Source organism: Pristis pectinata, chromosome 9 (genome assembly GCF_009764475.1).
Source record: "Pristis pectinata isolate sPriPec2 chromosome 9, sPriPec2.1.pri, whole genome shotgun sequence".
Taxonomy (NCBI): domain Eukaryota; kingdom Metazoa; phylum Chordata; class Chondrichthyes; order Rhinopristiformes; family Pristidae; genus Pristis; species Pristis pectinata.
Window position 1 is genome coordinate 87,655,696 of NC_067413.1, and position 16,022 is coordinate 87,671,717.

The 16,022-nt window shown below is 39.4% G+C and overlaps 1 protein-coding gene across 2 annotated transcripts in view; it reads left to right on the plus strand.

The window, feature by feature from the left end:
* Positions 1–16,022, plus strand: part of mib1 (MIB E3 ubiquitin protein ligase 1) — a 111,344-nt gene that overhangs the window by 20,748 nt on the left and 74,574 nt on the right. For both annotated transcript variants that reach the window (XM_052023327.1, XM_052023325.1), the window contains exons 4-8: positions 1,312–1,416; positions 3,751–3,817; positions 10,683–10,887; positions 11,001–11,184; positions 13,801–13,945. In XM_052023327.1, coding sequence (XP_051879287.1) covers positions 1,312–1,416; positions 3,751–3,817; positions 10,683–10,887; positions 11,001–11,184; positions 13,801–13,945 — 706 coding nt within the window. The remainder of the gene's footprint in view (positions 1–1,311; positions 1,417–3,750; positions 3,818–10,682; positions 10,888–11,000; positions 11,185–13,800; positions 13,946–16,022) is intronic.

The window sequence follows — 16,022 nt, forward strand, 5'->3', positions numbered from 1 at the left end:
CCCAGTAAGATCATCTGTTCAACTGCTATAGTGCTCGCCCTGCAACTTGTTTCAGTTTTTGTCTAACCCCTATTCATCCTTTCATTTAGTCTGTGAGACTGTTGTTTTCTCAGCCCTATTTCCACTTGGCTGTTGCCCATCTAACTTTCACTTTTTTTACCTCCATGTTTGCTGATATTTTAAACTCAGAAACAGTCAACACTCTAAATGTCAACAAAATGCCTACCTTTGAGCACTGTCTTTGCAGAAAACTACCTCAATCTCCAACAATCTTTTACACCTCAAAAGGCATTGTCGTTTATTTCCAAGAGCTCAGTGTGTGACACTCTACAATTTGGATTGTTTATAATAGTACTGAAGTGACCATGCTCTATATCTGTTTTGTTGGTAATCTGTACCTTTTTTCTGAAGAACTTCTCGTCTCATCTCCTATTGTGCATTTAAGAGCTGTCTTCACTTCTGTTCTACTCTTGCCAGATAAATTGTAACCTATGAATCTCATCCAAGAGCTTCTAATCCCATCACTGTGCAGTTGCTTTTTAAGTCTCCCAGAATGCTTCTTTCTTGCTAGAAGAATTTAGTGGGTCAAATGGATGGTTGACATTTTGGGTTGAGACCCTGCATCTAAATGTTGATCATCCCTTTGCATCCACAGGTGCTGCTTGACCCACTGAGTTCTTCTGGCAGTTTATCTTCTGTTCCAGTTTCCAGAATCTGCAGTGTTTTGTCTCCATGCTTATTTCTTATTTGCACACCTTCTTGGAAGTATATTTCACAGGCATAGAATTAGTTCCACATTGACCCACCCAGCCTACTTCCAAGTAAGGATTGAGAAGTTCAAAGTTTTTTGTCTTGAGTCCACATCTTAATTCTTTTACTCACCGCTAATTTTGACCTGTAACTCCCACTACCCTGCTTTGAGCTTGCTCCCTTTGGTGCTGAACTGGTTGCTTCATTATTGCTGCTGGTTCCTCTCGGTCATCGTTCCTCCAGGAGATGGCAAAAACTGATAATGAATTTATGAAATATTATCTGCGTAAACAAGTGCAGTCTTTCCACTGTGACAAGGAAGCTAGGAATTGTTTGCTGCACAGAAAATGTTAAAGTTCATTCTTCTGCTGAAATTGTTTTATCTTCTGCAACCTCTGCACGTTATTATAACCCTCGGGCTCTGGTGATTTTACATTTTCCCTCACTGCTGTTCTTTTGGTGCTTTCCTTAATCCCTATGGTAGCTTTCCATTCTTTTATATCCAATTTGTACGTAGACATTCTGGCATTGCTGTAATGATATGAATGTCTTTTTTCCTAGGTGACTGAAATTCAAGATTGGAGTGCTTCTAGTCCTCACAGTGCAGCGTATGTTTTGTGGGACAATGGAGCCAAGAACTTATACAGAGTGGGGTTTGAAGGCATGGTAAGTGATGCAATGTTTTATCATCAAGGTAAAGAGTTCAGATATTGAAAGTCTGAGCTAATCATTTATTTGTGATGTGGCACATACATCAATTATGCTAAAATAATATAAAATTTATCAAGAGTTAATAAAATGGAAAAAAGTTATGCCTATAGGTCATGACAAAATTGATCTTCATAAAGATCACTGATGAAGTACAACTTGCTTCATACTCTATACAAGTCATAACTTGTATAAAAATTTCCCATACCATGTTTGTGTTTTTGAGTTACTTGCAGACCAAGCAAACAGGCATTTTGGCCTTGACTTTGAAACTATTGTGTACTCTCACCTTTGAATGACAACATTCCTGGTTCAGGAATTCCTGGTTTCCATTGACTTGAGCGTGAAAATCCAGTCTGGCACGCCACCATTACCCTTGAAGTAGTTCTTTACGTCATGATGGGATAATTAAACATAGAATAATACAACATTTGGGTTGACTCAGATCTTGCAGTCAGCAGCAACTGATCTGCAGAGCTGCTCTAATCCAGCATTTATTCCAGTGTAGTGCTCTGGAAAGATGTCTGTGGTGAAATCGAAACAAGACTTTTTAATCAGAATGCAGCATTCTCACTGAAACATAGTCTAAAATAGGAAGTATAAATTAGAAAAATACTTAAGATTTAAATCATGTACAAGAACCAAAAGATTGGAAACAAAAATGGAATTAAGGGAAAAACAGTAAAAAGATTTCAGTTTTACTTCTCCAATATATGAAGGAAATAAGTCACTACATTTCTAAAATTAAGTTTTCAGAGCCATGGGCTTTCCAGCATTTATTAAGTTTTATTGTGCTATTAAAAACTCAATTACACCGAAATGTTCAAACTGTAACTTTATGCTAAGACTGTCAGTGAGGACAATGATGTATCCTGAACAGCAAGATATCTCTGACAAATTCTGCTTTTAACTGGTTCTTCATTTTAACAATTGGTTGTTTGCCACACCATTATTCATATCATTGTCGGGCATTTTCAATCAGCAGCTATGGAGTTTTCCATTACCGTATTGCATGTTTGGAAAATTGTATCCATCCAGTTGCTTTTTTAATGGAAGTTTAAAACACAGTCCAAACCTCATCTAAAGCCAAGAATAAAATAAGTACCGCTCCTAGAGCATTCCTTTAAAATTCTGAGATGAATGAAGTTTAAACAATGGCTTTATTTAAGTTTTAAAAACATTCAAAGTTCTTCCTTTTCAAAAGAAGTGCTACTTTTGTCCCAATTTACCAGAAGCTCATGATCACTCCTTTGGACTGAGTGTAGGTGCTCTGCAAAGTGATCACCCGGTCAATGTTTGGTTTCTGTAATGTAGAGGAGGCCTCATTGTGAACATTGAATGCAGTACACTAGATTGGAAGGTGTGTGAGTGAATTGCTGCTTCACCTGGAAAGGACCATTTGGTCCCTGGATGGAAGGAAAGAGGTGAAAGGATAGGTCTTGCATCTCCTTTCCCTCCTTGCATGGCAAAGTGCCATAAGACTGGAATGGTAGGTTGGGACAGAAGAATGGACCAGGAAGCTGCAGAGTGAGCAATCCTTTGGAAGTGTTGAAGAGGAAGGGAATTTATAGTGCTGGACTCTTTGTTTCCAAGAAACAGACAAAGAAGCTTAATCTGATCTTTACTGCCACATTGCAGTCTCCTCCTATCTGACATGTTCACTTTGTTCCACCCCTACTCTTTCCCCTCCCTGACCTTATCTTCTACCTAAAAGCAACTTATTTTATTTCTAAAACAAAAACAGAAGATGCTGGAAATACTCAGCAGGTCCAGGGGCACATCTGTGGGAAGAGAAACAAAGTCAACATTTCAGGTCAGAGACCCTCCATCAGAATCATTGACTTTGTTTCAATGTTTCTGACGAGCAGTCTCCGACCTGAAACTTTGACTCTCTTTCTCTTCCCACAGATGCAGCCTGATCTGCTGAATATTTTCAATTCTTTTAGATTTGTTTTGTTTTATTGTCTCTTTCCCAGATTTGATGATGGGTCCCAGACTGGAAATGTTAACTGTTTCTCTTTCCACAGATGCTGACTGACCTCCTGAGTGTTTCCAGCATTTTCTATTTTTAGTACTGAGAATTAATTGGGAGCTCTGTAACCTGTTTTGGTTACCTACATGGAAGGTTAAGTCCCTGAACCATTTGTAAGGTTTTGATTTCTATTTTTTTTTTAAACTTAGGGTTTGAGTGAAATCTTAATATATATTGAACTTCTGTTTCTTGTACTTTTGTAAGAAAGTATGTAATGCAAGAGCAATAATATTCTTTCTTTTTCCCTATTTTTTAACCAGTCTGATTTGAAATGTGTGCAAGATGCAAAAGGAGGTTCCTTTTACAGAGATCATTGTCCCGTTCTAGGTACGTAACTGCAGCAGTTTTTATTTTAAGAAGGGCCTCAAGCCCACTGATTAGCTGAATACATTACGTGCTAAATCTGCATATTTTAATCCAGGATTCTGGGTTTATTTCTATCATTGTTCTCTATCAGTGATCATCTGAGGTTAAAAGGCTGCTACATTTTGATAGTAATAGCATGATGATGACTCTTAAAGTGTAAATCTCATTGTTGTTTTTGGACAGCCTATTTTGTTGAATTTTGTATTACAGCTATATCATAGTTTGTGGACAATCCAAGGAGTAGCACATGGCCTTTTGCTAATTTTTCCCTCAAGGGTTGCACTACCCTGTTCCAGGCACACCTCTGTCCGGAGCCATTGGCACTTTCTGAAGTTCAGATGTCAAACCTGTTAATGTAATATCCACATCACCTTGGACTAGTTAATGCCAAATGTTAGGTGATAACTGCCAAAAAAGTTGAATGAGCTTACATGAAGGCAGCATTTGACCAATTGTGGTACCAGAGAACTAATCACTCGATGGTGATTGCAAGGAAAACTCTCCAAAGAATTATTCCATTATTATGGAGTTGTTAGCGGCCAGTTATTTCTTTCCAGGATCATTCAGCAGATTTTCAACAGGGGCATGTCCAGATTCAAAGGCAAGTTCCTGTAGATGCTGGAAATATGAAAGGAAAATTGCTGGAAACACTTAACAACTTGGGTAGCATCTGGGGAGAGAGGAACAGAGGTAAAGTTTCAAGCTGATGATCTTTTATCAAAACTTGGAATACTTTACAGAGGTTTTAAGATGTGGGTGGGTTGATATGGGTAAGGATGTAGAGAACAAAAAAATGTTTATGATTGATGGAAGACTAGAGAAATGACAATGGGACTGATTATGCAGGTAACATAAGCCCTGGAGGAGTTGAAAATGCAGAGCATTTATCTGAAAATACAAAGGAACTTGTAAGGGGTGGTAAAAATCTGGAATAAAAGTGCTGTAATTACTCTGTCTGAAACCGTTGCGTCTGGAAAGTTGTATTTTGCCAAATGAAAATGTGAGATGTTTTTACTCAAGTTCATGTTGCACTTTATTGGAACTGTATTGGAGGCAGAGACCAGAGAACCAGTAAGAATGGAGTTTTAAAGTGACTATCTCATATTAAAGTGTACAAGTTCAGCTGTGTCCAGCTAGTTCAGTGGCCGCCTTCCATCATGGAAACTTCACTGATGATTGCACCAAATTAAGCTTCTTCGTCAGGAACTGGTAATGAAGCAATCCATGGCTATGTTCAGCAGGATTCTGAGAACATCCAGGCTTGAACTAACATTAATGATTTGGAAGAGGAGACCCAGTGTAGTGTACCTAAGCTTGCTGAATTGAGTGGAAAAGCAAATTGCGCAGAGGATGCGGAGAGTCTGCAGAGATATAGATCGGTTAAGTGAGTGGGCAAGGGTCTGGCAGATGGAGTACAATGTAGGTAAATGTGAGGTCACCCACTTTGGAAGGAAAAATAGAAGATCAGATTATTATTTAAATGGTGAAATATTGCAGCATGCTGTTATGCAGAGGGACTTGGGAGTGCTTGTGCGTAAATTGCAAAAAGGTTGGTTTGCAGGTGCATCAGATTATCAAGAAGGCAAATGGAACGTTGGCCTTCATTGCTAGAGAGATTGAATTTAAGAGCAGGGAGGTTATGCTGCAACTCTGCAGGGTACTGGTGAGGCTGCACCTGGAGTACTGTGTGCAGTTCTGGTCTCCTTACTCGAGGAACGATGTACTGGCTTTGGAGGCGGTGCAGAGGAGCTTCACCAGGTTGATTCTGGAGATGAGGGCGTTAGCCTATGAGGGGAGAGCCTGGGACTATACTCGCTGGAATTCAGAAGAGAGGGGATCTTATAGAAACATAAAATTCTGAAAGGGATAGAGGCAGGAAGATTGTTTCCACTGGTAGGTGAGACTAGAACTAGGGGACATAGCCTCAAGATTCGGGGGAATAGATTTAGGACAGAGATGAGGAGAAACTGCTTTTCCCAGTGAGTAGTGAATCTGTGGAATTCTCTGCCCAGGGAAGTAGTGGAGGCTACCTCATTAAATATACTTAAGACACACTTAGAGTTTTGCAGAGTAGGGGAATTAAGGATTATGGGGAAAAGGCAGGTAGGTGGATCTGAGTCCACGGCCAGAGCAGCCATGATTTATTGAATGGTGGATCAGGCTCGATGGGCCAGATGGCCTACTCCTGCTCCTATTTCTTATGCTCTTATGAGTGCTAAGCAACATGAGAGAGACATGTTAGAAAGTGCCTAATCTCAAGATGAATAGCTCTCTACCCTTGAGATTACTAAATGCCCCACAGTTGCCTTTCTGACAATCAGAAATTGAACTTAACTAGTCACACAAGGCATGACGATCCGAATGAATGAGCTTTTGGATATTCTTTAGTCTTGGCTAGTTTTTCTAGAAGCAAGTGGCTCATCTCCTAACATTCAATTTTTAGGATATTGGCATTGATGGCAAGACTAGTATTTATTGCCCATCCTAATTGCTTGTATGTGGCTTGCCAGGCCATATCAAAGGGCATTTAAGATTGCAATTGCATGCAACCCTGAGTGGATAAGGATGCCATCAATGAAGCAGTTAGTGTTTTAATGACAATCCAGTAGATTTGTTGTCAGGCCTAAATTTTAAATTCTAAATTAACTGAATTTAAATTCTACAGCTGCCTTGGTGGAATTTGAACTCTGGATCACTGGATGGTGGTCAGTGGGTTGTTAAACCAAACCACTGAGCCACCACCATACTTCCAAAGCCTCATCATCTGCACCCCCCAATTAGGAATTCAATGAGATATTCTCTGATCCCCTAATAACTTAAATTTACTACTGTAGTCCCTACCTGTAAAACATCCACACTTAAAATGGTTGGTCACTTACATTTAAAGAAAATTGATATCTATTAATTGCACAATAATTTCTAAGTATTTAAGTATTTGCTTTACTTGTGGCAGAAGCAGCTGTGTTTAATCATTAATTTGCAGCTTATTGAGCAGACCTATTACAAGGATAAATGTAATAGCACCAAGTTAAAGTTGACTGAATGTAACAGTTGTCTTAATAACTTTACTAACCTTCAGCTTCTCTTTCCTCTACAGTTTGAAATGCAGATTTAATATAAAACACATTTTCAGATTTTCTTATGGACTGTCCTTTGAACTTTTTTGAATGATTTTATCTCTAGTAGCTTTGCACAAGCTTGCGAAAAGAAAAAGAACCTTTATTAGTATTGGATGAGTAATAGAATAAAAGTTGTAAATTTTATTTACATCAGGGCCTAAATGCATTTACATTACTACTTGTCAAACAATTCTGAGCAGTTTTTATGACAGGACTGATAGCACATACAAAACTGTTAAAATTGAACAAAGAACAAGGTATATTGTCAATTCATTTTGTTAAGTTGAAAGAAGAACTGAATTCACAGAGCAGCCCATCATTTAAGGCATTTTATGTACACAGTTTCTGGACAGTGTAATTTTAATTTAACTAAATTTATCACGAAGTTTGTAAATTATGCCCGCACAAATACTTCTGCTTCGAGCAGCAAGGAACTGCATCAGGAAAACATCAATATATTTGATTGGCATTTGATACTCGAATGGCATAACCTGGCTATACTGCGTTATCAAGAAGATATAGAAACTTGCTAAATAAAATTATACCATTAAAAAAAAATGATAATTGGCAAGTCTGAGCATGAGACTTCTTCCAAATGTGACATTTAAATTTAAATTTTTAAATTTTATTTACAGCGTGGTAACAGGCCCTTCCGGCCCAACGAGTCCGCACCGCCCATTTTAAACCCAAATTAACCTACCCGTACGTCTTTGCAATGTGGGAGGAAACCGGAGCACCCGGAGGAAGCCCACGCAGACACGGGAGAACGTACAAACTCCTTACAGACAGCGACGGGAATCGAACCCCGATTGCTGGCGCTGTAATAGCATCGCGCTACCCACTATGCTACCGTGCCGCCCCCATTAAAAGATGAATAAATCTTAATGTAAATATGAGGTGGTGCAGTTTGGTAGGACAAATAAATACATCAAATACACCTTAGAAATTGAATGGGGTACAAAAACATAGGAAACTAGTGATTTGGATTACAAATTATTAAAAGCAGCAGGAAAGCAATTAAAAATAAAAACAAATCTCTTGAACTTGTACATCTGGGTCACAGAATTCAAAAGTGTAGAGGGTATGTGAAACTAAGGCCTTGGTGAAGCCACATTTGGTACTGTGAAATGGACCTAGAAGCATTGGAAGATATGCAAAAGAGATTTGAAGTAATAGTAAAATAAAAGAAACTGCAACTTTTGTTGGAGGTTGATGAAGTGAGGAACTATTTTCCCAACTATCATCCCTCAAATGCGAGGAACTAAAAGTTCCTAATTTTGATTTTAAATTGGCTAGTTCTAATGTTAAACATACAGTATTTCCTCTTGTTCTGCATTCCCAAATCAGATGAAATAGTTTTTCTTACTGTTTGGAATCACTTTTTAAATCCCTCAATTAGGTCACCCATTTTAGCCTTGGTGCTGTTCAGTTACCGTTCAAGGGATATGGGAATAATATTTTAAAAAATAGTTTGAGGTTAGGTAATTGATTAAGCAAGATCTTATCGAATGATGGTGCAGGTTGTTTAGTTTCTTGGGATGTGTTTGCCTTGTATTCTGTTTCCGAGGTCTCTGCATTATTACAATTGAAACATCACTTCCTAATTTGAATTCCAATTGCTTTAGGGCACAAGTCCACATTCCATAACTTTTTTCATTTACTTTTGGTACCAGTGCACTGGTTTTAGTGATTTGTTGATCTGAATATGTATATGCTTGTGCTTTTCTGTAACTCTTGTCATTAACAGATATTCTAGTTTACCTGTGTCAGCTTCAAAGTGGATGATCTTACATCTGCTTTGTCTTTGTCCTCTGCATCTTCCTGCTTTTATTCTCTCGCTTTAAGGTTCCTCCTAGCAATGCCACTTTGAAACTTAAATACACTCTATTCCTTCACATCAGTTATTCATCATCAAGTGCCTTCTAGTTTTCTATATAGACATTGTCCAAAGACACTCTCCTATTTATTTTTAAATGTTATGTCGGATAAATAGTATTTGAAAGTTGGGCAACAACAGAATGTTTAATGGGTACATTCTAAGAAATGGAGCATAAATGGTTCAAATGGTTTATCATAGTATTAACTGCTGTTGCTGAAGAGCAACAAAGGACTGCAGATGCTGGAATCGAGATAAAAACACTATGATGCTGGAGGAACTCAGCAGGCCAGGCAGCAGCCATGGAGAAAAGCAGGCGGTCAACATTTTGGGTCAGGACCCTTCTTCAGGACTGAAGATGGGAAAAGGGGAAGCCCAATATCAAGGATATCTCCTTGAGGCTATCTTTGGGGTCTTTTTGGGGAATTGGGAGAATAAATTTTAAAAAGTCAGAATCAGGTTTGTTATCACTGACATATGTCATAAGATTTGTTATTTTGCAGCAGCAATACAGTGCAAGACATAAAAATTGCTATAAGTTACAAAATAAATAGCATAAAAGAAGAATAACGAGGTAGTGTTGATGGGTTCAAGCATGGTTTGACTGTTATCTCAAGTTAGTTCTTTTGATGTGACATTACCCAATAGCATCTTGTGTGGAAACAGAAACACTACTGTTTTTGTTTTCGCTTGAGTTTAAATCCTGTTTGTGGATCCTTGTTTAGTATAAACAACAATCTAAACTGTAATTAGTTACAGATCTTTTGGTCATAATTATTACCCAATTTAGCTGTGCACTTGGTTTGCTCTGATGTGAAAATAATGCCAGTAGTATAATTAACAACTGTACAAAACCATTTTGCTCCTCTTATTATTTTCTGAGTAAGTAAAGGGTTTTTCTAAAGCACCGTGGGTTGAGAGAATTTTTATCTTGAGAAGCCCATGCATTTGCATTCATTTAATTAGTATTGTAAAATCTTTCAAGGCTGCAGCAATGTTCTCAGAGAAAAATCAAAATAGTTAATAATTTTGACCACCAGGTGTCAGCATTAATGTACACTTGTTGAGACAATTTTCTATAATGTTGGACAAAATTAATTTTGTTGTGCTTTGAAGACAGTTGTCTGGAATTTGCTATGAGAATACGGTAAAGCTTTAAGCACATACTGTAACAATAGAGTAAATCCAACAACTTTCCATATGCCGATGTACAGTTAATCACAGAGATCCACGTTAATGTCAGTGGTTTGCTGATCCTCTGCATGGTGCACTATTTTGCAGCTTACTGGATTTGGAAATTAATTATCAAGAGCTTTTAACTATTTAAACTCTTCTGATTGGTTAAAAATGACCTGAATAAATATTCCTTAATAAATGAGGTAGAAGCTTTTTTAGATAATAAACTGAATTATAACTATGGTTTATCAAATTTATTGGCATCAAAAAAACTTCTTATAAATGTTGATATTTCAGCTTGTGCATATCCCAATCTTTATTTAACATTTTATGAAATGTTTAAAAAGTTGGTTAAACTTGTTACTTTTTGATTCCTGGTTTGTCGGATGAGAATTTTTCAGAGTAAGTGACTGCTCTGCCTATTTGGTGCCATCAGATATTGCTGTATACTAGAGAGATGTAACTTAGACTAGAATGAAGTTAACACCAAGGGTAAATACATGCCTTTGAGATTGCTAAATTTATGAGGGCAGGGAGTTTTGATTATTTTACCACTGGCTGCCAAATGCAGGCCATTGTTTTATTAATGTATTTTTGTCAAGATAATGAAATGATAGTTAATTTATTTTTTCTTTTTGGTAATAAATGTCACCAGGTGAACAAAATGGGAGCCGGAACCCTGGTGGCCTCCAGATTGGTGATCTTGTAAATATTGATCTGGATCTAGAAATTGTTCAGTCGTTACAACATGGGCATGGTGGTTGGACAGATGGCATGTTTGAGACATTAACTACCACTGGCACAGTTTGTGGCATTGACGAAGACCATGACATTGTTGTACAGTATCCAAGTGGGAACAGGTATGTTGGTGAAAAATCAGAAGAGAAACCCCACAGAAATGATATGTAAGAAATGAAACTTCAGTTCATGCCTCTTTGGTTCTTAAGGTTCTTTGTTTCTTTTATTGCTATAGATGGACGTTCAATCCTGCAGTTCTGACCAAGGCTAACGTGGTTAGAAGTGGAGATGCAGTACAGGGAGCGGAAGGTGGATCGTCACCATTTAATGTTGGTGATCTGGTTCAAATTTGTTATGACCTGGAGCGAATCAAACTTCTTCAGCGAGGTCATGGAGAATGGGCTGAAGCTATGCTTCCTGTAAGTAAAAGTTCTTGTCCTTTAAGCTACATTTTAAAGTGTTTACAGTCCTTGAGTACTACAGAACAGAACCAGGCTCTTTGGCCCATCTAGTCCATGCCAACCTGATCTTCTGCCTGGTCCCATCTACCTGCATCCGGACCATATCCCTCCAAACCCCTCTCATCCATGTACCTATCCAAACCTCTCTTAAACGTTACAATTGAACCCGCATCTACCACTTCTGCTGGCATCTCGTTCTGCACTCACACCACCCTCTGGGTGAAGAAGTTTCCCCTCAGATTCCCCTTATATATTTCACCTTTTGCCCTAAACCTAAGTCCTCTAGTTCTAGTCTCACCCAACCTGAGGGGAAAAAGCCGATATGAATTCACCCTATCTATACCCTTCATAATTCTGTAAACCTCTATAAGATCTTCCCTCATTCTCCTGCGCTCAGGGAATGAAGTCCTAACCTATTCAACCTTTCCCTATAACTCAGGTCAAGTCCTGGCAACATCCTTGTAAGTTTTCTCTGCATCCTTTCAAGCTTATTGATATGTTTCCTGTAGGTAGGCGACCAGAACTGCACACAGTACTCCAAATTTGGCCTCACCAACATCTTGTATGGTGGCCTCACCAATGTTTTTATATTGTGATTTTGGTACAGTTTCAGGTTTTTTGGCTGTTAAGCTTTGGAGTCTTCAACCTGATCTAAATTGTGTATGAAAATCAGAGTGATTCCTTTTGGGGGAAAAAGATAGACTTTTGTAAATGCAAAAGTGGATATTTGTGTACGAGAAATGTGAAATAAAAACAAAAATTGGCAGCAAATAGGTAGGATATGTGAAGAAATGAAGAAACACCTTGTGTTTCAGGATAATGACCATTTACATAACCTTGTAAAGCATCAGTTCTGTTGAAAGGCAATTGATCTGAAATGTTCGCAGTAAACTGCAAGAACAACTCAGCGGGTCAAGCAGCATCTGTAGAGGGAAAAGGGATGAATCGACAGTTTGAATCAAGACCCTGCATCAGAGGTCGGGGGGGGGGGGAGGGTGGTGGGGAGGGGAGGGGATGGGCGGTATAAGAAAGATAGTCTGTATATGTAAGTGCAGGGGAAGAGTGAGACAGCAGCTCGTAGATGAGGGGTGGATGTGGGGGGGGGAGGGGGTAGGGATGTAAAATCTGAACAAAGGGAGAGAGAATCTGGGTGGACTGGTGGAAGTTGGAAAGGAACATAGAGGTGTGGGTTACTTGAAATTGGAAAATTCAATGTTCATATCACTGGGTTGCAGGCCACCCAAGTGGAATAAGGTTTTGTTCTTCTAGTTTGCGTTTAGCCTCACTGTGGCAGTAGTAAAGGCTGAGGACAGACAGGTTAGTGTGGGAATGCATTGGGGAGTTAAAATGAGATGTAATTTGAAGCTCAAGAAGGGCATTGCGAAATGGTCACCTAGATTATGTTTAGTCTTGCTGATATAGAGGAGGCTGTATCATGAGTGTCAAATGTAGGTTGGACGAGGTGCATGTGAATCTCTGCCTCACCTGGAAGGGTTGTTTGGGTCCCTGGATGATGGTGTGGGAGGAAGTAAAGGGACAAGTGTTGCATTTCCTGTGGTTGGTAAAAGTGCCCAGGGATGGGGAGTGATGAGTGGACCGGGGAGTGATGAGTGGACCAGGGAGTGGCCCCTGGGGGAGAGGAGAAGATGTAACTGGTGGTGGGATCCCATTGGAGCTGGAGGAAATGGGAAATTATGGTATGCTGGATGAGAAGGCTAATGGGGTGAAAGGTGAGGACCAAGGGAACTCTTTTCTGTTCTATCTGGGAAGGAGGGGTGGGATAACAGATATGGGGGAAATGCCTGTGAGGGCTCCAACTACAGCAGAAAGCAAGCCATAATTCCAGAAGAAGGAGGTATTTCACAAGTCCTAGAGCAGAAAGCCTGATCATGAGAACAGATGCGGTACAGACTGAGAAAAAAGGGATGGCATCGAGACAAGAAAGGGACAAGGAAGAGGTGGATCTATAGTAAATATCGGTGGCTAGTTTGTCTCCTGGGATGGGGGCAGATCCAGAAAGGGGAGAGAGAGTCCAGGTGAACGTGAGAGCAGGGTGGAAGTTGGTAATAAAATTGGCGGGCTCCGCACAAGTGCAGGAAGCAGCACCAATGCAGTCGTCATTGTAATGGAAAAAGCTTTGAGTAGGGGTGCCAGAGTAGGTCTGGAAGGAGGACTGTACTATGTAGCCACTAAAAAGACAGACATGGCCAGGGCCCATGCAAGTGACTATCACTAAAGCTTTGATCTGTAGAAAGGGGGAGGAATCGAAAGAGAAGATGTTGAGTGTGAAATATTATCTCTGAATTGTTACACCTGTTTGAGTCTCCACAGATACTGGCTGACCTGCTGAGTATTTCCAGCATTTTCTGTTTTTGTTGCATTGTTTTAGATTGATCCTGTACAGAGTACTTGTCCAATATTTTGTCAAACAGTGGAGAATGGTTAAATGTCCAGTGTTCCAGTTTCTTGGCTTTTTGAATGAGTACACTTGTCTTATTGAAATATATGACCGCTGTCCACCATTGACAGTCCTACCATAATCGCATAATACATTTTGATTTTGTTTTAATGCAGACATTGGGGAAAGTTGGACGTGTGCAGCAGATTTACTCTGATAGTGATCTGAAAGTAGAAGTGTGCGGGACATCTTGGACTTACAACCCTGCAGCTGTTACTAAAGTGGCGTCGGCTGGATCTGCTGTGAGCAATGCTTCTGGTGGTATGTATAAGCTTCTGAACAAATGTTATTCTTTTTACCTCTTTGTTACAAAACTTTAATTGATACCTTTCATCAGTGAATGAAACTTGTAATAAAAAAAGTTTTCTTTTGTTTGATTTGTTGCCTTTACTGTTGAAAGCAAGAAACAAGCCTGAGTAAAACTTAAGCTCCCTTTCAGCCAGCATTACAAGTTGATGCTTCAATTAGCACACATCACAAGTATGCAGAAAGTCAAATGTGGGCATAGAATGGAGCTTTATGAAACATGGGTTAAGCCATTGCTCGAATATTGTGTGCAGTTTTTGTTGCCATACAATAGGAAGGATGTGATTGCACTGAAGAGAGTGCAGATGAGATTCACCAGAATGTTGTCAGGGATGGAATGGTTGAGTTCTGAGGAGAGACTGGATGGGCTGAGTTTGTTTTCCATGGAGCAGAGGAGGCTGAGAAGGGACCATATAGAGATTTATAAAATTATGAGGGGCATAGATAGGGTAGTTTATGAGAAACTTTTCCCAATGGCAAGTGTCTCAGATCAGAGAACATGGGTTTAAGGTGAGGAGTAAGAGCTTAGGAGGGGATCCAAGGTGATTGAAGTTTGCAGGTCAGGCTGCATCTGTGGATAAAGGAATAGAGTTATAGCTTCACGACAAAGACTCACAGTTATGATGATGATTCCAGCATTTTCTGTTTTAGTCCATTTTAGTAAAGGGCAGTCAAGTGGATCGGTTAAGGGAAGAACATGAGTTATGACTGAACTAGTGCATCACTCTAGCCTGATAAGGACTCATTTATTGCAAGTCTTTGTTTTCTATGTGACAGCCTGTTTTCAGTCCATGCTGACACACTTCCTCTAATACCTTGGGCTCTTAATATATGCACCAACCTCTTTTGTAGAACCTTGTCAAATACCTTTTGAAAATCTAAATACACTGCAGAAGGATGTGATGGTTTTAAAGATTTTGGGGTGCTGAGGTTGGGGGAGCAGTAATTTCCAGGCCTGGAGAGTTTTAGTTTTGAGAAAGATTGGCTGAGGTGGAGATGTTTTTTTGCTTCTTGGAATTGCTGATGCTGAATTGAGATTTAAGTGGTGTTTATAAGATTGAGAACCCTAGGTTGATGAGTTCCCTGCCTGAAGACTAATGGAAGTAATAGAAGTATCTAGGTGAGGACTTTGTGTCATTGCCTACGGGATTACAGGCTGAGAGCAGGGAGGTCAGACTATTTTCAATAGCTTTGTTTGTCTGTCTGTCTCCCAACCCTAAGACCTACACTATGATTTCCTACCCTTGATTCCTGAGCCCCAGTGAGGTGGGTGTACTCGATTAGTTTCAACTTGTTCCATCCTACATGTGACTCTAATCACACCATAATTTCTTATTCTACTGTCCTGATGAAGGTCTCAGCCTGAAACGTCGACCATTAATTTCTTATCAGTCTTGGTCCTTTTATTACAAACAACTGTTTCTTTTTAACTCTTGATCTATATTAATGTTACAAACCAGCAACAAAAGAAACACACCGAGTCATGTATCAGTTTTAAAAAAAAGTACTTTATTAATAACTAATGATAATAACAGAAATAAAAGTAAAAATGTTAGAAGTAAAAATGTTAAATCTTAAACATTAACCCCAAAAACTAAACTTGTAGTGTGTGTGTGGCAAATTCCCAAACTCCAAGTCCAGGAATGGTTCTTTAAGTTCAGTTCAGCAAGCCATAAGGTGAAACGTGAGCAAAGGCTTCTTCAACAACCACTGTTGACTGAAGACAAAACATAGATGTAGAGAGAAAATAGAGAGCAATTATGAAATCCAAATGTTCCACTATGGAACCCATATGACACCTCAGTGTCTACTCAGCAGTGACTACTTCACTGCATCTGCCTTACCCCGAAAGGTACTCGAATCGTGGCTGTCCACACAAATACGTGTTTCCTTCTACAGGTCAACAACAAAGTGAACTCCACTGCTTTGTTCTGAAATATCTGCCACCCTGAAAAGCATCCGAGAAGTGGCCGTCCACACAAATGCCTGTTTCCCTCTACAGGTTAATGACAAAGTGGGCTCCACTGGATTA